Raw genomic sequence first — 25,154 nt, 5'->3', positions numbered from 1 at the left:
AGAAATCTGAACATTTTTTTTAAAAGGATCTGGATGCTCTCTGCAGTTATGGAAAGAACTGATAAATAGAAGTATGTATAGAATAATCTTACACACACACACACACACACACACACACACTTGAATATATAGAATAATCTTGCATATACACATACACATATATATTTGAATCTGATGGTGGCTATCTCTCTGGGGGAGAGTAGGGGAGGGAAGAAAAAAAGGGGGAAAGAAATTTACGTGATAATTTTGTTGTAAATTCAAGGAAACAGTAAATTGTATATGGTAGCTCTGCAGTTTCATGTGCAATCATCTTTTTATTGTATGATATGGAAGTGCTTGTTTTGTTCTGTGAATTGAAAATAAAACAAATTTTAAACATAAAAATAAAAGGCTTTACTGGTTTTTGCTCTTTCCTTTCCTCCACCCTAAGTAATTTCAAGGGGAAAGAAGGGAAATGGTCTCTTCCAGAACACACCTCTTTCTTCTCCCATTATTTAGGAGTCTGGAGTGTTTTCTCTAGGTGCATCTTATATTCCAAACCATACCTAACCTTGCTTATAACTTGTTTTATCCTATGGGTGAATTGGTCCTATTCCACATGAATCATTTCTTTCTACTATTGTAGATAAATATGATCAATAATCAATAAACATCAATTGTTTAGAAGCATTATGGTTTATCAACTTTTCTCACAAATACAGCCTCAGAGTCTACAAACTAGATAAATGCTAGCTCTGAACTCAGAAAACCCTAGCTATTCCAAACCCAGTTCTTTGTTTTGATTATATTTAGAATGTTTTCAGTAGTCACAGGCATTCTCCATCACCCTCCTACCTACACAAATTCATATACAGACATATATCACAAAGAAGTTTTCATCAGAGGATATTTTTTTAAACAAAAACATCAACAAATAAAAACTACATATAGACAGAAAAACATTTAGATGCCCATCAAGGAGGAAATTAAATCTTCAATGTCCTTGAGTTGATCTCCAAGAAGTAGCCATTCTTTGAACCATCAAGCCTTTTCATCCAACTCCATCATGGTTCTTTGTTCCGTAGAATGGAGGCCTGCCCACTGGGTCCAGCCTGCCCTGCTTAGACTTTGTTCTCAAAATTCACAAAATAAAATCCCTGCAGGGGTTTCCTTCTGTCCTGTCCTTCAGTCATTGCTAGCTTCTCTTTGTTCTTCAGTTTGGGAGAACTCCACCCTGAACTAGATCAGTTCTGAGACATGGTAGTCTCCAGGATTTTCATAATTTTCAGGACTCAGAGTTGGGCTTTGAATGTCTTCCCCTCTGATTGTACAGGGATGGGTTTCCTTCAAAGTCCTCTGAAAGATTCAGAATAAACTTGTTTTTTATGTTATAATGACGGGTAGTTCTGAAAAAACCCATATTCTCCAATCAATTCAGTTTTATTCAATACTTTTTGTTAAAGTGCCTCTGCTTTTGCAAGAGAAAGTGCAGGGAGCTGTATCTGGGGTTATAAACACAAAGGAAACCATCCTCTACCCCCCACAGGAAGTGTACATTGTCCAAGTGGCTTCAACATTTACACGTATGAGTAAATACAAAGTTGTTTCAAGAACAAGACTGAATATTAACACCTTGGTGGGGAGGGGGCAAAGTGGATCAGCAAAAGCCATATGAAGAAAGTGTCTTGGAAGGAAGTTGGGGATTATTCCATGAGGGAGAGTAAAGCGGGAGGTGCAATCCAGACTAGGAATGCAACTTGTATAAAAACAGGGAGGTGGAGGAAGCTATTGTTCACAAAGAAGTGAACTGATTTATTCACAGTCTCACACTTGGTTAGCAGCAGAACCAAGCTTAGAACGCAGCTTCATCTGAACACCATTCTAATGTGTTTACCTTATATATACCTCTTGATATTTGCAATGCTGGTCAGATGAAATTAAAGTCAATGGTCAGAGCCTGACCATCCCCAACTTAAGGATCCTTATACACACTTTTGGTACACTCTGGTTTATGCAGTCAGCATTTAGTTTGGGCTAATTCTTCTACCTCCAAAGAAAGCATCAGTCAGGGAATATAGCCAAAAATTGCAAATGGCCTCATGTGAAGTGAAGGATGGAAGGAAGATAGTATTTAATCCATATTAGAAGAGACTTGAAAATTGCAAATATCTGTAAACAAAGCATCTTCTCCCTTGCTTCCTTCTCCAGTCTCTGAATCCCACACAAATACTTTCTGCTGGGTTTTCAGGACCATTCTGCTTCACAAAATATAGTCTGTGGTGGAGGAACGTGAGTGGGGTTGATGTACGGATAATCTGTCCATGTGTTCTTGGGAGAAATAGCTTTCTTTGCATACCCAGAAATAACTCTTGTATTTCCTAAAGATTTCAGAGAGGTGCTTCTTGAACTTTTCCCCCACAAAAGCATAAATTATAGGGTTGACACAACAGTGGGTGAAGGAGATGACCTCGGTTATCTGGGTGGCCTGGCTGAGTTTCTGACTCAGATCACACCCATCCAGGATGTGCAGGTTGTGTAGGGAATTCAGGAAGAGCATCAAGTTAAAGGGAACCCAGAAAAGGAAAAATGCTACTACCACAATGAGCACCAGCCTGATGGCCTTGATCTTGTGGTGGTTCTGACAGCCCTTCAGGTGCCTCAGGATGTTGGTGTAACAGAAAACAAGGATGGTGAGTGGAATGACAAGTCCTAGAATATTGATTTCAAAGTAGGTGATGACTTTCCACTCACTAGCTCTCTCTCCATAGAAGGAGTAGCACTTGAGGGTCCCCTCCTCTGAAGATACCTGATAAAACACCAGCACAGGGGAAGAGACTAAAACAGCCACCAGCCACACCAGGAGGCTGACGGCCATGCCCTTCCTGGTTGTCCTCACCTTCAAGGCGTAGACCGCGTGGACGATGGCCAGGTACCGATCCATGCTCATGATGGTGATGAAAAAGATGCTGCTGAAGAAACCGATGTAATAGACTCCCGAGATGATCTTACACATGGTGTTCCCAAAGACCCACTGGTCCAGAGTGTAGTGTGTCAGGAAGGGGAAGGAGAACACGAAGAGCAGGTCAGAGATGGCCAAGTTCAGCAGGTACATGTCAGTCATGCTTCTCAGTTTCTTACAGGCTACCAGCACCAGAATGACCAGGATGTTCCCCAGCAGGCCGAAGACAAAGAGGAGGCAATAGAGCAACGCAAGAAGCAGAGAGCTGAACTTCTGGGTGAATGCAGTGTGGCAGGGACTAGCTAGCTCATCTGGATAATAGTCTTCTGTGGTTATGGACACATTTGGCTCCAGGGTGTAATCCATCCTAGCTCAGTCACCTGGTCAGACAACATATAATCTTCTTATTAGTATTCACAAGATACCTCTTTGTCAAATATTTGAAGAATCCCTAGTAGTGGGGTACTTAGTCAGGAGCCTTGGATTTAGGTCCCTATCTTTGATATTTAGCTATGTGATCCTGGGTAAGGCACTTAACTTTTAAAAATCTCAATTTCCTGATCACAAAAAATAATTTGCATGAAGGTGGTTGGAAGAAAAATGCTTTGTAAATTTTAAAACTAGCATAAGTAGTGATGGTGATGGTCATGATGTTAGATACAAGACCCAGCCAGAGGAGCAGAAATAAGCAAAAGCATCAGAAGTCCCTTCTGGTGTTGCTAAGTGTCTCCTTCAGGTTTACAAAATCCTTAAGGAAATTTGTGTGGACTTGCCCTTAGCCCCTCTAAGAGATTGTAATCTCTCCTTTATAAGATTGTTCATGCCTAGGGCTGATTAACACCTTTTTCACCTCTTTAGTGAATTAGGTCCATGGATGGCAGACAAACCCTGTACCCCCACCTATCAGGACCTCCTTTGCTGGCAATTTTCTAAGCAGCCCGTTACCCTGTTCCCCCATCCCATACATACACAATGGTTATGTAGGAATGAGGAAATTTCTTCTAAATCCTTTCATATCCCTAGCTGATAGCCCATTTGTTCCAAGGCTAGGCAAATTAATCTTGGAGCTTTGATAAATCTCAAGATAGCACTTAGCAATACTGAAAATAAGATTTGAATCGGTACTGTATACCATGTATTTCTACCATGCTGTCTCAGGCCCCTTAAAACTATTAAACAAATTCTTCCTGTCAATAAATTGAAAAATTATCAAAATATAATTCAAATTCATATGTTTCAGAAACATCTTTAACTGACTTGTGTGGGAGGGAGTCAGTAGAGTTTGCCGGGAACTGTATCTCAAAACCACAATAGATCTTATTGGTACTCTGTCTTTATCTTCTCCTTTTCTATAATTGCCCTTGCTAAAGTTTCCTTTTTTTGTTATTCCCCTAGAACAAGTGTTTCTCTACTTTTGAGGGCACCCTAATCACTTCTATGCAATCTTTTCATAAGAGGAGGTTCTTAACATTCAGCAACTTGGTTTTGGAAATTTATTATTTAAGTTCATTGTCTGCCACAGACATAGCAAAATCATGAACTTCACCACACCATACCAGTAAGAAGCAAACAAATAATCCACATAATATTTCCATGGCAAGCTTGGTTCCTAGTTTCCAGCAGTGTCTTTTTATTTGATTAACTAGCTCCCATGATATACCTATGATTCTCTATTATGGTCATGGAATACAGTGGGCATTGAAGTCAGCCAACCAGTCAATTAGGAATCATTTACAAAGCATTTTTCTTCCAACCACCTTCATGGAAATTATTTTTTGTGATCAGGAAATTGAGATTTTTAAAAGTTAAGTGCCTTACCCAGGAATTGCTATGTTCTGGACACGAACTAAGTGCTGGGGTTACAAAAACAAAAGGGAAAGTGGTCCTTTTCCTCCAGGACTTTGTACAAATACAAAATATATACGAAATGAATTCCAAGTAGCTTTGGGAAATAGGATGCTAACAGCTGTGAGGAACATGAAAGGCTTCATGGAAAAAGAGTTGAGTTTTGAAGGGTTTTGTAGATTTTGAAAGGTAGCTGTGAGAAGGGAGAACATTCTAGGGATGGGAGCAACACTGAGCTTCAGAAAGAGAAGATGAAGAATCAACAATATGGAACAGCAAGTTTGTCAGTATGGCTGGCCCATAGAGTGGGCATAGAGGCATAATGTGTAAAAAAAAGTTGGTAAGGAGCCAAATTTTGAAGAACTTTAAATGATAGATAGAAGTTTCTGTTTACTTCTAGAAGTAGTAAAGTATCAGTGAAGTTTATTGAGTAGGGAGTTGATGCTGTCAGACTTGAACTTTAGGACAATCCTTTGAAATGAGGAAAGATTGAATCAGGAGGACCAAATATAAAAATTTACTGCAATAGTCTAAATCAGAGATAATGAAGTCCTAAATTAAGGAGGTACTATATAAGTGGAGAGAAGGGTACATATCGAAGGGATCTGTGAAGGTAAAAACAGGATTTGGCAACTATATGGGGTGAAGAAGAGTGAGCAGTCAATGTCTCCTAGGTTATAAATTTTGGTGACAGGAAGGATAATAGTGTCTTTGAAAGTAACAATGAAGTTTGGAAGAATAGAGGATTTGGGGGAAAAGATAATGAGTTCTGTTTTGGATGGGTTAAGTTTTGGGTGTTTATGAGATATCTGGTTAGAAATGGACATAGAAATACAGTGTATAGAGCACAGAGTCTAGAGTCAGAAAGACCTGATTTCAAATACAGCCTCAGATATTTACTACTTGTTTGACCATGGAACAGTCACTTAATTCTTGGTTTCCTCATTTGTAAAATGATCTGGAGAAAGAAATAGCAAATAACTCTATTATCTTTGCCAAGAAAACCCCAAATAGGGTTACAAAGAATTGCACAGCACTAAAACAATGGAACAACAACAACAATAAGCAGCAGTAGGTACGACCATTCATTTAGACTAAAGATCATCAGATTTTGAGTTGGAAAGGTCTTTGAGATGACAAAGAAAAGCTAGCTTCAAAGTAATAAGCTGTTCAGAGCAGTCAGGACCTGTGGGGGCAGAGTATCCTGTCTCTTCAAACTTTGAGTCAGTATTTCCTTTTCTTTTTAGATGATTTGTTATACAAAATATTAAACTTTAATCCATTTAATCAAACTTGCTCTGCAACAATTCATTTAAATCAGTTTAAATGCATTCCCTCAAAAATATCTAACATATTTTCAAAAGAAATGAATGGAAAAAACAGAATATGTAAAGAGACAATACTAAAAATATTACAAGTCATCGTCAGTGGGATGCAGCCAAAGTATTTTGGGGAGAGACATTGATACCACAATGTCTTCTTTTAAAGAGAAAGGGAAGAAATGAATTAAATTTATATCTACAGAAATGGGATAAGGAACAAGGCAAAAATCAATTAATCTTGTCATCTGACTTGGGGAGAACCTCAGAAACCATTTAGTAGTTCTATTGCCTCAAGAAGAGTAATGTTCTTTCCAGCATACCTGAGATGCTTTTACATGAAGACTGAAAGTGAGGGACAGTTTATTTGTTTTGTTTTGTTTGAAGAAGCATAACAGGCCACCCTCACACAGTGGTCAAACCATCAGCCCCCAAGGCCAGTGACCATGTTCCCTAGCTCTCAGTGCAAGAATCTTGGGACAGTACCCTCTGTATAGCATGAGCAGAGGTCAACTTTTTTAAAGCCAAAAAAAAAAAAAAAAAAAAAAAAAAAACCCAAAACAAAATGGAGAGTGCTGATCATACAAAGCTACTATGGTGATTTGGAAAATCAAAAAACAAACCCAGAAAAGAATAACATTGTCAAAATGCTTACATGCAAAACCTCAAAAAAGAATATGAATTGGTCTTAAGCTCAAACACTTTTCTTTAAAGACCTCAAAAAAGATTTTAAAAATCAAGCAAGAGAAGTAGAGTAAAAATTGGGAAAAGAAATGTGAATTAAGTTAAAAAATTATGAAAAAAAGGAAACAGCTTGGAAAAAGAAGCACAAAAACTGACTAAAGAAAATGACTCTTTACAAAACAACTGGCCGAATGGGGAGAAAATATCCATTAAAGAAAACAATTCTTTTAAAAGTAGAATTGGCCAAATGGAAAAGGAGATGCAAAAGTTAATTGAAAATAATTCCTTAATGATTAGAATTGGGCAAATGGAAGTTAATGATTCTATGAGACATTAAGAATCAGTCAAATAAAATTTTTTTAATGAAAAAATATAAAATACCTCATTGAAAAGAAAACTAACCTAGAAAATAGATCCAGGAGAGATAATTTAAGAATTATTTTACTATCTAAAGCCATAATCAAAAAAAAAAAAAAAAAAAAAAGAACCTGGACAATATCTTTCAGGAAATTAACAAGGAAAACTGCCCTGATATCCTAGAACCAGAGAGTAAAATAGTCACTGAGTTCCTGAAAAAGACCCCAAAATAAAAACTTCAAGGAATATTTAATTAATTCTGAAACTATCAAGTCAAGGAGACAATATTTCAAGCAGCCAGAAACAATTTAAATATCAAGGTAACACGGTCAGGATTACATAGGATTTAGCAGTTTCTACAAACTATATTTCCCTCCAACCTATTTTCCCCATTTTATACTCTTCTGTAGAGGGTTACAGTCAGTGGGGAAATTCTGGGTAAGGTATAAGACCCTTCAGCTCATAGGGAACCTGCTAACAATGTTTGGTTCGGCTTTCTATCTCCCCTAAGGGCTCTCAGTCTTCCTGAGAAGTGAGGGGGTGGTGACAACCTGTGTTAAGTAAGATTGAAGCAGAGTGATACCAGGTGGCAAAGAATGATGCCAGTTGCCAAACTACGTGCAATAACAAGTTGTTTATATGGTCCCATGTGCAGTGTTGTTTCTGTTACATTATATAAAGGGGAAAATCCTTGAAATAAAAGGACTCCATTTTCCCACCATCCTCAGGAGTTCCGCCTCATCACTTCTTCACTCAGGAAAGAATATTTTAATCACTCCAGTGTGGGGGTGCTAGAATGCAATGGTATGTTTTGTCACCCCAACTTGGGGGCTCTAAAAAGCAGGATATTTTAATCACCCTGACATAGGGGATCTAGAAAGCAGGACACAACACTTTTCTCTCTTTTTCCACTCTTCCTCCTCACCAGTATTTTGCTTTTGATCAATGACTCCCCCAATCTGCCCTCTCTTCTATTAGCCCTTCTTCCTTTTTCTGTCCCATTGGATATGATATTCCAGGAGGCAAAAGAGTTTGAGTTATAACCCCAAATAAGCTACCATCAAAATTGATTATAATCTTTCAGGGGAAAAGATGAATATTTAACAAAATAGGAGATTTTCAAATTTTCCTTATGAAAAGACCTGAGTAGAACAAGAAATTTGATCTTCACATACAAAACTCAAGAGAAGCATAAAAAATAAATAGGGAAAAATGGCATTCATTAAGGTTAAGTCTGTTGAAAATGATATTTGTAACTTTTTAAAATGATATCTCTAATAGGTCAGTTAAAAGGAGTATACTTAGACAGAGAGGTGATGATTAACAAATTAAGGAGTGAAAAAAGGATTGTAGTGGGAGAAAAGGAAAGGGGGCAAAATGGAGTAATTATATCATATGAGGAGGTATGAAAGACCTATTATAGTAGAGGAAAAGAAAGGAGGGATGTTTGAACCTTACTTTCATTAGATTTGATTCAAAGAGGGAATGACATACACACTCTGATGAATAGAGAAATCTATCTTACCAGATAGGAAAGAATAAAGGGGAAGGGGAAAGAAAAGGAAGGGAGAACAGAAATAGGAGGGGAAATAGGAAAGAAAAGAAGAGAGGGGCCGATAGAAGAGAAGGCAGATTGGGGGAGCCATTGGTCAGAAGTAAACTACTGGTGAAGAGAGACAGTGTGGCAAAAAGAGAGAAAAGTATAAAAGGGGGCAAAATAGAATGAAGGGAAAACAGCAATTATACTCTGAATTTTAATGGGATGAACTCCTCCATAAAACAAAAGTGAATAGCAGGATAGATTAAAAAACAGACAATATGTTGTTTACAAGAAACATATTTGAAGAAGTAGTAAGACATACAAAGAGTAAAGGTAAAAGCCTGGAGCAGAATATATTATATTTCAGAAGGAAAAAAGAAAGCAGGAGTAGCAATCCTGATCTCAGATCAAGCAAAAGCAAAAACAAGCCTAATTGAAAGAAAGAAGGAAGGCATCTACATCTTGCTAAAAAGTACCATAGACAATGAACTAAGATCAGTCCTAAACATAGATGCACCAAGTGGCATAACATTCAAACTCTTAATAGAGAAATTAAGTGAGTTATAGGAAAAAACAGTAAAATTATATTAATAGGGGATTGCAACTTTCCCCTCTCAGAGCTAGATAAATCTAACTGCAAAATAAACAAGACATGGGTTAAAGAAATGAATAGAATTTTAGAAAAGTTAGATTTGATAGCTCTCTGGAGAAAATTCAGTGAAGAAATGTATCTTTTCTCAATAGTACATGGTATCTCCACAAAAATTGACTACATATTGAGGCAGAAAAACCTCACAATCAAATACAGAAAGACAGAAATGTCAAATGCATTCTTTTCAGATCATGGGGCAATAAAAATTATGTATAATAAAGGGTCATGAAAAAATAGATCAAAAATTGATTGGAAATCAAATAATCTAATCTTAAATAATGAGTGAGCCAAACAACAAATCATAGAAATAATAAGCAATTTTATCTAAGAGAATGACGATAATGAGACAACATACCAAAACTTAAGGAATGCAGCCAAAGCAGTACTTAGGGGAAATTTTACATTTCTAAAAGCTTACATGAATAAAATAGAGAAAGAGCAGATCAATTATTTGAGCATGCAATTTAAAAAGCTAGTAAAAGAACAAATTAAAATCCCCAATTAAATGCCAAATTAGAAATTCTGAAAATCAAGAGAAAGCTTAATAAAATTGAAAATAAGAAAATTATTGAAAACTAATAAATAAAACTAAAAGCTGGTTTTATGGGGGGAAATGCCCCCCATTACCATAGAATAGGTAAACTTTTGCTTAACTTAATTTAATTTTATTTTATTCTTTGCTGAGGCAATTGGGAGTAAGTGACTTACCCAGGGTCACGCAGCTAGAAAGTGTTAAGTGTCTAAGGCCAAATTTGAACTCAGGTCCTTCTGACCTCAGAGCTGCTGCTCTATTCACTGTCCCATCTAGCTGCTCCTGATTAATTTTATTTTAAAAAAAGAAAAAAACAAATTTCTAGTATCAAAAAAGAAAATAGTGAATTCATCACCAATCAAGAGGAAATTAAAGCAATAGTTAGGGACTATTTTGCCCAACGGAATACCAATAAATCTGAGAACCTAAGTGAAATGGATGAATATCTACAAAAATGTAGGTTGCCCAGATTAACAGAAGAGAAAATAGAATATTTAAATAATCCCATTTTAGAAATAAATTGAACAAGCCATTAATGAACTCCCTAAGAAAGAATCTCTATGGCCAGATGGATTTGCAAGTGAATTCTATCAACATTTAAAGAATAATTAATTTTAATACCTTAGAAACTATTTTAAAAATAGGTATAGTCCTACCAAATTCCTTTTATGACATCATTTTAAGAAATCTATCAGCATTATTGACCACATGAATAACCAAACTAATAGAAATCATATGATTATCTCAACAGATGTTAAAAAAGTTTTTGACAAAATACAACACCCATTCCTATTAGAAACACTAAGGCACATAGGAATAGTTGGAGTTTTCTTAAAATGATAAATAATATCTATCTAAAACCATTAGCAAGCATTATCTGTAATGGGGATAAGCTAGAAGCTTTCCCAACAAGCTCAGGGTTGAAACAAGCATGCCCATTATCACCACTATTATTTAATATTGCACTGGAAATGTTGGCATTAGCTAGCATTAGAAGAAAAAGAAACTGAAGAAATTAGAACAGGCAACAGAGAAACAAAATTATCATTCTTTGCAAATGATGTGATGGTATATTTAGAGAATCAAGTAAAAAAAATTATTTAAAAAAATTAGAACTTTAGCAAATTTATATTATATAAATAAATCCACATAAATCATGAACATTTCTAAATATTTCCAACAAAGTCTAGCATCAAGATATATAAAGAGAAATTCTATTTAAAATAACTATCAATGATATAAAATATTTAGGAGTCTATGTGCCAAAACAAATTCAGGAAATATATGAACAAATTCATAAGAATATGTAATTCCCCAATTGTTAAATAATCAAATGATATGAACAAGCGATTTTTAGATGGAGAAATTTCATGGATTTATAAGTCATATAAAAAGATACTCCAAATTACTATTGATCAGAGAAATGGAAATCAAAACTATTCTGAAGTACCACTTTATACCTATCATATTGGCTATGTTAGAAAAGAGAAATGATAAATGTTGGATGGGATGTAGGAAAATTGGTACACATTGTTAGTGGAGTTGTGAACTGACTCAACTATTTTGGAGACCAATTTGGAACTCTGCCCAAAGGAAAATCAAACTGTGCATATCCTTTGATCCAGCAATATTACTACTAGATTTGTATTCCAAAAAGATCATTAAAAAACAGAAAAGGACCTACATGTGGAAAAATATTTATAGCAGCTCTTTTGTGGTGGCAAAGAATTAGAAATGGAGGGAATTGACTGAACAAGTTGTGATATATGAATGTAATGAAAATACTAATGTGCTATAAGAAATGATGAACAAACAGATTTCAGAAAAACTTGGAAAGACATATAAACTGAGGCTGAGTGAAGTAAATAGAACCAGGAGAACATTGTACACAGTAATAGCAACATTGTTCAATGATCAACTATGACAGAATTAGCTCTTTTTAGTAATATGGTGATCCAAGACAATTCCAAAAGACTCAGGATGAAAAATGCCATCTGTAACCAGAAAAAGGAATATGGAATCTCAATGTAGATTGAAGCAGGCTATTTTCTTTTGTGTGTGTGTGTGTGTGTGTGTGTGTGTGTGTGTATTTTGTGACTTTTTCCTTTTCTACCATCTCTTTTTTCACAATATAATTAATGTGGAAATATGCTAACATGATTGTGCATTCATAACTTATATCAGATTGCTTTCTTTCTTGGGGATGGGAGAGCAAGAGGAAGAAAAAATATGAAAATCAAAATCTTATACCAAAAAAAGAATATTGAAAGTTATCTCTACATGTAATGGAAAAAAATAAAATACTATTTACCAAAAACAAACAAATAAACAAATTAGCCCAGATGGTTTTAGAGAAGGAAAATTTTAAACATTATCAGAAGAAATAAGTTCTTTTGCATGGATTATTCATTAAAAAGAGAGTGATGTGGACTGATTAGATAAGAAAAAAGATAACCCAGAAAAAGAAGAGCAAAACAAGTAGATAGAGTCAGTTAGAATCACTTCTAAATAATCCTGGTTGCAATTCCTGAAACCTAGAAGTCTTCCCAATTCTTATATTTAGATTTTTTCTAACTTACTCATTGCTGTTGTGTTCAAAAGTATTTGAAATTTTAGTTCAATTGTTTTTTCAGTCATGTCCACTTTTGGGGACCTCATTTGGTGTTATTCTTGGCAAAGATGCTGGATTGGTTTGCCATTTCCTTTCCCAACTCATTTTACAGATGAGGAAACTGAGGAAAACAGAGTAAAGTGACTTGGCCAGGGTCACACAGCCAGTACGTGTCTAGGATAAGATTTAAAATTAGGAAGATGAATCTTACTGACTTGTGGCCCAGCACTCTATCCATTCTACCATCTAGCTGCCCCTATACTTGAGATTTAGCTTACCTTAATGGTAGATATCAAAGAAAATTCAGTTCCCTTCATCAATTTCAGTTGAAAACCATGGACCAGTCAGAGATTAGGCTGTGTCTGAAAAAGACCATCTTCCTTAGTAGCAATTGTATAGCTTGTTTTCCTTGAAACTAACAAAGACCAGGGACCTGGCAGATGGAAATAAGGTAGAATACATTACTCATCATACCCTTTCTCAACATGTATGGACATTAAGGATTTGGATATTCTCATTAAATCCTGTAGTTAGAACCAAGAGCATGAAGTTGTCTTTGAAATTCTAGGTCAGATTAGTATCTGGGGGAAAAAAAGGAAAGCTACATACAATCTCTGATGAGGGAAATAGGGTGTTCTCCTAAAACTAAACAAAGAAAACACTCACAAAGAATGCTATAGGTCAATTTCTCCAGTGAATATAGATGCAAAATACTAAGTAGCAGCTAGCAAACATAGTTATCTATTAAAAGGTATCATTATGACCAAGTAGAATTTATACCAGATATGTAAGTCTGGCTCAACATCAGGAAAATTATCAACATAAAAACAAAAATTATATTGATCATTACAGAAAAAAAAATCTTAGATAAAAATCTAGCATCTATTACCTACAAAAACTCTAAAAATGAATAGCAATTGAAAGATTTTTCCTCAACTCAGTAAAACGTCTATATTAAGTTAACAGCTAATACTATATACAATGAAGAAATCTATCAAATATTCTTATAAAAATAGGTACCAAATAAGGATGCTCACTTTTAATATTTTCATTGACAAAGTATTGAACATGTTGCTCATTATAGCTAGACAGGAAAAAGATACAGGAAGACAACAGTAGAAATGATGAAGTCAAGTTATCATTATTTGCAGATGGCATAATGGGGTATATATATATATATTACAACTATATATATATATATATATATATATATATATATATTTTACAACTGATTCAACCCAAAATGAAATGAAACAAATGAATTTAATAATATTATATATACAAGATTTGCCTATATAATTCTGTGTGACTTATAACAATGCAGACTCCAAAAACAATTTTAAAAACCCTGACTTATAGTGTTTTTTTAAATAACCTGATATAAATCAGTTATAACCTAAATACTACCTCGCTTACAAAGAAAACAATATCCACCTCCCTTATTCAAGCTCAGTATGTTGTCAGGAAATTTAAACACAAGAGATCTGAGCAACTTTATGGATATGCTTCTAAAAATAAGTTCTTTTGATTGTGTATAGAAAGACTATATCTTTAATAAGAATGAATGTTGGATTTCTATGAGATATTTTTCTTGCATCTGTTAAATTAAAAAAAAAATTTCTTTATCTTGCTAAAGGAAAAGCACCTACCTGTATTATTCACAACCTGTATAATCTGACACAAATCACTCAATCCACCTGGCCCTCAGTTTCTTTATCTGTAAAAATGAGAGTACTGAACCAGGTGATCTCAAAAGTTTATTCTAGCCATTGATCCTCTTGGACAGCAAAACCTGAGGCAGACAGACTTATTTCACGTACCCATATCATTCTTATAAAAAAAAATACTACTTACCTTCCAAAGGGGCACTGTTCATTTCAGTGGGTGACACAACTGCAGGAGTGATATGTCATACATATATATGTACTGAATATTTGCATATATACACCCACAGACAGCTGTCACATCAAAAAGATAAAAATTGTCATTTCCTTTTTTTTTTTTTTTGATCTACAAAAAGTAAGCTTAAAGTACTGAGTTGAGTCTGTGGGCTTGTTTTTAAAGATTTTTTCAAATTTTAAAATCCTCTGAATAATGTACTTTTACATGGCTTATTTGAAATATGGTTCATTTACCATGCAAATCAGTTATTCAATTGTTTTCAATAAGCTCTGTTAGACTGAATGTAAAACTTTATTTACTAAAGTATTCCCATTCCTATGAACCTAATGAAAGTAGAGAAACTTGTTAGAGATATTGAGAACATTTTTTAACAGTAGGAGAGTCAGTTCAATGATGATGCCATTTTTAGGATATTTACTGTCATTCTCATATTTAAAAAGATGTATTTTTAAGTGGCTTCACATACACTGATCTGTGTTATCCTACTAGGGAAATTGCTTTACAAAGAAATATAAAAAATAATACTCTTCAAAGCTAGTATAGTTTACATACAATTCAGATGAGCAAGCCAGTACAAAATCCAGCTAAATCTTCTCTACAACAGTTGGGTCATGGGAAGAGAGCTTCTTCCTCAAGATCTGTGAAGCCCAGTTTCTTAGAGCTTTAACTGTTAGAAAGAGGAAAAAGTCCCATATGTACAAACATTTATAGCAGCTTTTTTGTGTGTGTGGCAGCAAAGAATTAAATATTAAGGGAGTTCCCTATCAAGTGGGAAATGGATAAGTAAAATTAACAAGAAATTAAATGAAGGATAAAATTTCAGAGAACCTCGGAAAGATTTGTATGAACTGATGTGGAATGACATGAAGAGATCACGTAAGACAATTTATATGATAATAGAAATATTGCAAAAGTGAAGAACTTTAAAGAATGATGGCAGCATTAGAGGAAAGAGAGGGATGTTCTCAAGAGATGTTCCTAGGGTGTGAAAGGGAGGAGTTGAGGATGATATCTAGCTTGTAAAGCGAGGCCCCTAGAGGATTCAGTGCCCTGGAGATTAAAAGGGAAGTCTGGCAGGAGAAAGAGTTGTGGGCAAAAGGTGATGAGTTCAATTTAGGATGTATTGAGTTTATTGTGTCTAAGGATACTCAAATCCAAATGTCTAACAGGTAATTGGATATGAATTTAAAACACAGAACAAGGCATATAATTTTATTTTTTTAAATTTAAAAACTTTTTTTTATTATAACTTTTTATTGACCAGAGCCCATGCCTGGGTAATTTTTTAACATTATCCCTTGCACTCACTTCTGTTCCGACTTTTCCCGTCCCTTCCTTCACCCCCTCCCCCAGATGGCAAGCAGTCCTATACAAGTTAAATAAGGCATATAATTTTAGGCATGCCTTGCTTGATTACACATATTTGATAAAAGGGTTTTTACTTTTCCTTTTCTTTTTTCCTCTGGAAGAGGAGAATTGGGAGAGAAAGAAAAAAATAAATGTGTATTAATTGTGAAAACAATTTTTTTTAATTCTTTGTAATCCTCAACATACTAAATAGGAAAAAAATAACTTTTAGCTTTCCTCGTCCCCTTCTCAACTTCCCAATAGAACGATAGACTTTCTGGAAAGCAATCTTCACTTCCTTAAGAGACTCTTATAAGAGAAATTTCTTATATCAAAAGGACAGCTTGAAGTTTTTATATCACTTCCTTCAGATCTAAATGCTTACTACCGTTGAATTTAGAATATCATTTTATTGCAAAACTTTATGGAAGTGAGTTATTGAAGATTAGGAGCAGTAGTGGGGCAGCTGGGTGGCACTATAGTGCATAGAACATTGAGTCTGGAGTCAAGAACTCTTTCCGAGTTCATATCTGTCCTCAGACACTTAACTAGCTCTGTGGCTTTCAGCAAATCCTTTTTGCTTAGTTTCTTCATCTGTAAAACAAGCTGGAAAAGGAAGTGGCAAACCATTCAATTATCTTTGCCAAGAAAACTCCAAATGAGATCACAAAAAGTCAGTCACAACTGAAAATGATCAAACAAGAGGAATATAATGATAGAGAGAGAAGATGGAGGGGAAATGAATTTGACATGAGAATCCTCAAAGCCTGAAAATCTCAATATTGTCTACACACTACTCTGGGAGGAGAATAACAAATGGAGCAAAAAAATGTGAAAGACTGCATTTTCACATGCACCTATTTTCATCATCTGTGACAGAGGAAACATTATATTTGGACTCTAATATCTCAGATCCTGATGGAAAAATGAAAACAGAAATTAAGTAAACGAAGCAAAGAAGAGCAACTGAATCAAATTCATACATTTATAGAAGAACAGTGCTATATAGAAGAACAGGGGCTGCACAATATGAAAATTTAAAGGCATCATTTTTTTTAAATTTTGTCATCCTTTTTTAAGATATTTGAAAAAAGGAAAGATCTTTGACAATTAAAAATGATCGACAATTGGGAATGCAGCAATTGTTGATCTATATGCCAGTTTCTTATCCGAACTCTATATGAGAATCATCTATATACAAGTCAATATTCTTGATGAAAGTCTGAGAAGAGAAGAGACAGACTTTCCCAACTAACTTTCTACAACAGACCATAGTCATGCAACAGACTGAAAAGTACAGAAAATATGATATTCTACTGTGTCTATTGCATATTAATTATTTTTAAATATTCAATTCAATAGGGCAAAATACAGTTGGAAGGCTCTCCTTCAATAAGATATCTCTCATATGTAAGTTAAGATCGTATATAATTTGTTAATAGATTATAGTAAGAGAGAAATTTGTTCAACAATCTTCTGACTGTCTCTGTATGATAATACAGTAGAGTCTCTACCATGTCTAAGTAAAAGAAATCTCAATAGGCTGTCTTTTTTGTATCATGGAATCCTTAGACAATCTGATGAAGCTTATTCATTCCTTCTCGGAATCATGTTTTCAAATGTATGAAATAAAATACATAGTATTAATAAGGAAACTAATTCTATTGAAATAAAGATGTAAATTTTTCTTATCCAAGTTCATGGATCCAAAGTTTATGGAATTTGGGGTTCAAGGTTGAAGATCCTTGCTATAGTCAGGGAAGCTTCCCCATTGTTTGGGGGGAGGGGCCCCAGAATACTGCTGGGATCAATTAAGCAACTCATCCTGGGAAAAAAAAAGAAAAAGGACTAGGTTTTATCTACTCATGTGCCAGCTAAATGGGCAGTTCACTAATTAGACACATTAAGTACATCTGTGTTAGGCAAGTCCTGCAGGTGAATAATTAGCTGGGCTCAGAATTGAACATGAGTCAAAAACAAGTTTTACTGTTGTCCAATTGTACTTGACTCTTTGTGATGTCATTTTGGTCGTGACACCCCCCCCCCTTTTTTTTTTTTTGCTGAGGCAATTGGGGCCAAGTGACTTGCCCAGGGTCACACAGCTAGGAAGTGTTAAGTGTCTGAGGCCATATTTGAACTCAGGTCCTCCTACTTCAGGGCTGGTGCTCTATCCACTGCGCCACCCAGCTGTCCCTCTTACTTTTTTTTAATTACAGCTTTTTATTTTCAAAATATATACATGGATAATTTTTGACATTCACCCCTACAAAACTTTGTGTTCTCATTTTTTCCCTCCCTTCCCACCACCCCCGCCCCCAGTCAGCAAGTGATCCGATATATGTTAAACAACTGCAATTCCTCTATGGATATTTCCACAAATATCATGCTGCACAAGAACAATCAGATCCAAAAAAATGAGAAAGAAAACAAAATGCAAACAAACAACAACAAAAAGAGTGAAAATGCTACATTGTGACCACATTCAGTTCCCAATGTATTCTCTCTGTAAATCCTTCTTTCTTGACAAAGATAGTAGAGTCATTGGCCATTTACTTCTCCAGGCTACTTTACAGATGAGGAAACTGAGGCAAACAGGCCAAGTGACTTGCCTAGGATCACATAGTAAATATCTGAGGTCAAATTTGAACTCAGGACTTTCTGACTCCAAGTTCTGTATTCTATCCACTGTGCCTCCTAGTTATTCATGAAACATTTGGGGAATCAAAAAATGTTTACAGTGATCCGAATCTGTTTCAACTCATAAAATCCCAAAGTCTTAATGCTAGCAATCTTTGGGAGATGCTACATCACTGCACAATCATAGGATACCACAATTTCTAAAGAATTAAAATCACAAATTAAATTAAAAGAATTAAATCCTAAATTAAAATCAAAGAGCAATGAAGTTGTGCAAGATGAGGATACTACATAGAGTAATAATAAGGACCCATAGGCAAGAAAAAAAAGAGGAGGCATAGCTTAGTGTGCAGAGCTCAGGATTTGGGGTTGAAGTTCTAGGTTCCAATTCTACTCAGACACTTAAAGTAGAAGATTACAGATTTAGACCCAGAAGAGATCTTAGAAGCTGTCCACTTCCTAATGTTGCAAATTAGACAAGTTAATTTATTTCTTAGCATCACACAAATAGCAAATGTTAAAAATGGGTTTTGAACTCAGAACCTCTGACTGAATTCAGAATTCTTTTCTATTTTTTCATTAGTTGTGCTACCCTGGGCAAGTTATTGAACCTTGAAGATCCTCAATTTCCTCTTGTGTAATAATAGTGTCTTGGAAAAATGAACATGACCTTGAACAGACTTTGGGAGATTATGAAGGATAGTGTCATGAAAGCAATGAACATGAGTTTAGGCAGACTGGGAAATAATGAAGGATAGTGTCATGGAAGCAATGAACATGAGCATGGATAAACATTGGGAGATAAGGGAAGATGGTGTCATGGAAGCAATGAACATGAGCTTGGACAGACTTTGGGAGATAATGGAGGATAGTGCCATGGAAGCAATGAACATGAGCTTGGACAGATTTTGGGAGATAATGAAGGATAGTATCATGGAAGCAATGAATATGATTATGGATAGACATTGGGAGATAATGGAGAATAGTGTCATGGAAGCAATAAACATGAGCTTGGACAGACTTTGGGAAATTGTGGAGGATGGCAGGGCCTGGCGTTCTGTGGCCTCTGTGGTCACAAGGTGGCAGATACCACTAATAACAACAACTACTATGTAGGTGCAATGATGCTTCTACTTCCTGGGGTTGTTATGAAGATCACAAGAGATAATGCATCTGATATGTTTCGTGAATTTTACTATATGATTTAAAAATAAACTTAATAATTCTGTGATGTTTAAAAAGTTCAAGAGGCACGGTTTCTGAAGAATTAATAATTTTATTAATAATGCTAGAATTTTATGGTCAGTGACATTCTTGAATGTCAAAAGTCCTCATTTGTAGAGCACTTAAAACTTATATGCTCCTGGAAAAGTGGGTATTCCTGAGGGTGGCAATCAACTGTGACTGGTTGCCAATTAATGAGAGAATGAATATTATAATGTGACTTGGATTATATTCCAATGAGGATCTTATGACACATGACCCTGAATATGACCAAATCTTGGTCAAAGAGACTTAGCGATTTCCATGTCATTTTCCTGATGAGAAGAATCCACGTTTTCCCAGACCTGTCTGAGTAAAGACAGTGAGCAGGAAATGTATGTGTTGCTTAAACTTAGAATTTTTGTGATCTTTAATTAGATCATAGCCATTTTGGCTGGGTAAATATTTAAGAAAGATTTTCCATATTGTTTGATTATCTGGATGAGGAAAAAGAAAAGAGTAAATACTTTGATCTTAATTAAATAATTAGTTATTGATATATAAAATAAATAATCATTTTTCTCAATTGGCATAGCAGATAATCATTCTTGAAATGGTTAACCAGAAGAGGAGGTTTTGCAGTGGGGACAAAGGATTGAAGAGGTGAAAAATCCTCCAGAAGGCAGTCATGCTGAGTGATAGGAATCATAATAATATAAAAGCTAACATTTAAATAGCACCCATTACCTTCCAGATACCATACTAAGTGCTTTACAAATGTTATCTTATTTAATCCTCACAACAGCCTTGGAAGTTAGTATTATCCCCAGTTTTCAGATGAGAAAACTGAGATTACATGATTTAGCCAGAGTCATTTGTCTGGAAAGATTATGAGACTAGTTTGGAACTCAGGTCTTTTTGCATCCAAGTCCTGAACTCTATCTGTTGCAATACTTGGCATTCTCATAGCTAGGTAACTGTGAGTACTGTTCTTCAAGGTTTTATGGGATGAAAAGTCAGAATCTCCTACAGATTGAGAGGGCATGGCTGGATTGTGATCAGGGATTGTATCTTTGCAGGAAGTAGCTCTATCAGTGATATCTTAGAACCACTGAAGTTTTCTGTTTTTCAAAACAAGAATCAATTCCTTTTTTGATATTTACAAAGACTCTTGCTGTTTATTAATTTTTTTATTAAAGCTTTTTATTTTCAAAACATATGCATGGATAAATTTTTAACATTGACTCTTACAAAATCTTGTGTTCCAAATTTTCCTATCTTTCCCCCCACCTTCTCCCCTAGATGGCAAGTAATCTAATAAATGTTAAACATGTTAAAATATATGTTAAATTCAATATATGTATACATATTTTTTACAATAGTTTTGTTGCACAAGAAATCAAAAAAGATTAAAAAAGAAAAAAATGAGAAAGAAAACAAAATGCAAGCAAACAACAACAAAAAAAGAGTGAAACTGCTACGTTGTGATCCCCACTCAGTTCCCACAGTCCTTTCTCTGGATATAGTTGGCTGTCTTCATCACAAGATCACTGAAACTAGCCTGAATCATCTCACTGTTGAGAAGAGCCACGTCCATCAGAGTTGATCATCGTAATTTCACTCAGCATCAGTTCATGTACATCTCTCCAGGTCTCTCTGAAATCATCCTGCTGGTCATTTCTTACAGAACAATAATATTCCATAACATTCATATACCATAACTTATTCAGCCAATCTCCAACTTATGGGCATTCACTCAGTGCCCAGTTCAAGAATCAATTCTAAATCAAGAATTGGGGAGGATAATATGAGTGAAATAAGATAAAGAAAGATTCAAAAGTAATTTATATTTGATGGTGGGAAGCTGTCAAGATATACAGACTTCCTTTATTTGTTTCCGATGCCTGTGACTCTCCTAGACCCTGCTCCCATTTTTTTTAAACATGTGCAATTCTGCTAAACTTATTTCCACATTTATCATGCTACACAAGAAAAATCAGATCAAAGAGGGAAAAAAAATAAAAAAAAAATAAGTAAGCAAACAACAAGAAGGTCAAACTACTCTGTTGTGATTCACATTCAGTCCCCATAATCCTCTCTCTGGATGCAGATGGCTCTCTTCATCATAAGTTTATTGGAATTGCCTTGAATCACCTCATTCCACAAGCATTTATTGAGCTCTTACTATGAGACCGACAAGTCCTTCTAAAGTAAGGCAAAGAGGGTCTCTTTCCTCATGAACTTAATGTTCCATGGGGGAATGAATATGTAAAAAAAAAAAAAGGTATATAAATGATACACACAAAGTAAATGGCCTGTCACCTTAGAAGGGAAGACTAGAGCAACTGAGGACCAGGGAATGCAGTGAGTCTCAAATCTGTCTGGGTGGCCCAGGAGTGGAAATTCTAGATTACTTATCTAGAATAGAGATAAATTGATCCAGGGATTCTTTACTTTTGTATGTGTGTCATGGATCCCTTATAGGGAATAAGACAGTGCAATGGACAAAGTACCAAGCCTGCAGTCAGGAAGACTCATCTTCATAAGTTCAAATCTGGCTTCAGACTCTAAGTAGCTGGGTGACCCTGGGCAAGTCACTTAACCCTCTTTGCCTCAGTTTCCTCATATGTAAAATGAACTGAACAAGGAAATGGCAAACCATTCTAGTATCTTTGCCAAGAAAACCCCAAATGGGGTCACGAAGAGTCAGACGTAACTGAAAAATGACTGAATTACAGCAAGGACCCCCTTTGACCATCTGATGCACCCTATGGAATCTTTCTTAGAATATCACTTTTATACCAGAAAATAGAATACATGGCATTACAAATGAACTCAATATTGAAATATAGTTCTTGCAATTTTTCAAAAAGTACTCAGATTCCAGGAAAAGAACTTACTTTAATAGATGAGGAAAGCTACACTTGGTTAGGGAACTTAAGTAATTTATTCCTAGATAATACAAATAGCAGAATAAGAATTGAACTCATGACCTTTGAGTGCAAATTTAGGTGGTGTAGTCAATAGAACAATTGGCCTTGAGTCAAAAACACCTGATTTCAAATCTAGTTAGATACTAAATATCTAACATTTGACTTCAGTTTCCTTAACTACAAAATAGGTATAATCACAGTACCTGCCTTTCAGGACTGGTATGAGTCTCAAATGGGATAGGTGAAGCACTAAGTCCAATGTCCAGCACATAATAGACCTTATCTAAATGTTTATTCCCTCCTCTTTATTACCTCCTAAGTGTGGTACCTTATACTCCATAGTGCAAGCTATTCTGACTTTCTCTTTCCAAGATACCCAGCTACCTAAAAATATAGTCTAATGAGACATGAATTTGAATTTAAAATAACCTGGGGCTTTAATTCCCAAACCTCGTAGTTACTGATCATTTCACTTGGTTTTCTGATTCGTAATACAAGGGATTTGGACCAAATTATTTCAAAAGCCCATTCCAGCTTTAAATTTATAACTCTGATACTTGAGATCTAAATACAGCTTCTATTGGGATCTCAAAGGCATCCTAAATAAACCATTGGGTGACCTGCCAATAAAGAAGGAAAAACCAGTGGGATACATCCCGTGGTTCTGCTTGAAATCGGGGAAGTGGATTAATTTCTCTGGGCCTTGGTTTCTCCTTCTGTAAAATGATGGGACCGCACCAGATGGTCTATAAGATCTTTTCCAGATCTGACTGATTTAAGCTTAGGGTTCCATGATTCTAATAGCCAGGGAGGAACACTAGAGTCACCACTACTCCTGAGATCTTTGTGATAATTGGAGAAAATTTAATCAATAAAAGGAAAGAAGGTGGGAGTGGAGAAAAATCTGTGGGGACAAGAAATGGGAGAGAGCAACAGGAAATCCTGTGTGATAAATTCAGAGTCTAACTATCATTTCTATCATCTTCCACTAAAACCTCAGCTCTCCTAACTGATGAGTAAATAAATCATAACTTTGTGACTATGCTAAGAAATTCAGGGTTTCCCCCCCAGACCAGTTTTAATGAAAGGCTGAACATCTGCTATGATGAGGTCACTAGGGTGTAGAAAGCACCTAAATTTATGACTGGTTTAAACCCTATGTAGAGGCTGGAAGACAATATGGAGTGGTGGAAAGAGTGTGGGCTTGGGCACTAGAGTACCTGGATTTCCTTATTTCTATATATGTGATTGGGAAAATTTTCTTTGGGCTTCAGTTTCTCTTCCTGTAAAATGTGGGGGTCAGACGACTGGACCGCTTAAGCTCCTCCCAATTGTAAATCTATAACCAGTCAATTGATAAGAGTCGATGATCAGGGGACTGTGAGTTAGAAGGGCTAATAATACTTGTTCTATTTCAACAACTAGAAACAACTGAGCTTTAATCGAGCTAAAAAGAATACTTAGTTAAAATAGAAGATTTTCTTCTTCTACTCTACTCCCAAAGAAAACTCTTCCCAATTTTATCCTGTCCCATTCGTCATCTGTAGCCAAATTTGAGTGTCTTCCCTACTCTTTTTTTTATTGAAATATTTTATTTTCAAAACATATGAAGGGATAATTTTTCAACATTGATCCTTACAAAACCTTGCGTTCCAAATTTCCCCTTCTTCCCCCCACCCCTCCCCTAGATGACAAACAATCCAATATATGTTATACATGGTTTAAAAATATATGTAAATCCAATATAGGTATCCATATTTATACAATTATCTTGCTGTACACAAAAAATCAGATCAAAAAGGAAAAACTACTCTTAATATGGCAAACTGGGAATCTGGAATCTCTTCATCCATGACTGGGTAGTGTCTCAGAGTCTGCTTGAATGGAACAATGTGTCCCTTCGGTGAGAAAGTCTCTCCTTATCCATGTTGAATTTACCTTTTAAAGCTGATTGGAGGGCACATTTCTTACCTGGGTCTCCAAATGGCCAGTTTTAAACTCTGGCCTGTGGTAACCTATCAGCCTGCTGGGACTAGAATATGGAAGGTAGACCATAGAAGTTGTCAGAGCTTTAACATCTACCTGTGGAATCTAAAAAGTCTCCGGAGATCATTTTTTAGAAGCAAGGCAAGGTTTCTTTATTGTTGTTGTTAAGTTGTATCTACCCCCTCCGCGCTCCCCAACTTCATGGGGTTCTCTTGGCAAGGATATGGAGTGGTTTGTCATTTCTTTCTCCAGTAAATCAAGACCAAGAGAGATTAAGCTACAGAGCTAATAAGTGTCTGAGGCCACATTTGAATTCCAGTCTTCCTGTCTTTAGGCTCAGTGCTCTATCCACTGAATCACCTAGCTGCCTCCCAATGCTTCCTTCTAACCTCCAAATTAGCCAGACTCTCTAGCTAGATTGGGATCATTTCCCCACACTGTTCCAAGAACTCCTGAGGGTAGGACCTGACCCTGGCCCCCAAATTTATTTCTAGTAAAAGCCCCAACTCAGTTTTCTGATTTCTTTCTCCTTTTTCCTTATATTCCTTATATCATTTTCTCTGATATTCATATAGAGGAGAAAATAATTAGGGAAGGGAAGGAACATTCAAAACATTAAAAAGGAAATTTATAGAGAGCTTACTTTATTCAAGGGACTATACTAAGTT

The 25,154-nt window shown here is 35.6% G+C and overlaps 1 protein-coding gene across 1 annotated transcript; it reads right to left on the bottom strand.

Annotated features, from left to right (window-relative positions):
- Window positions 1–436: 436 nt before the first annotated feature.
- CCR8 (C-C motif chemokine receptor 8) lies at window positions 437–14,372 on the bottom strand. Its single transcript, XM_031940025.1, has 3 exons — window positions 14,333–14,372; window positions 12,757–12,911; window positions 437–3,318 (listed from the first exon to the last, which is right to left on the bottom strand). Exon 3 carries the CDS (start codon window positions 3,302–3,304, stop codon window positions 2,240–2,242), a length of 1,065 nt encoding a protein of 354 aa, XP_031795885.1. The 5' UTR covers window positions 3,305–3,318; window positions 12,757–12,911; window positions 14,333–14,372; the 3' UTR covers window positions 437–2,239.
- Between the last annotated feature and the right edge of the window lie 10,782 nt (window positions 14,373–25,154).

Source organism: Sarcophilus harrisii, chromosome 5, assembly GCF_902635505.1.
Source record: "Sarcophilus harrisii chromosome 5, mSarHar1.11, whole genome shotgun sequence".
Classification (NCBI taxonomy): Eukaryota; Metazoa; Chordata; class Mammalia; order Dasyuromorphia; family Dasyuridae; genus Sarcophilus; species Sarcophilus harrisii.
This window is presented reverse-complemented; position numbering and strand designations above follow the sequence as displayed.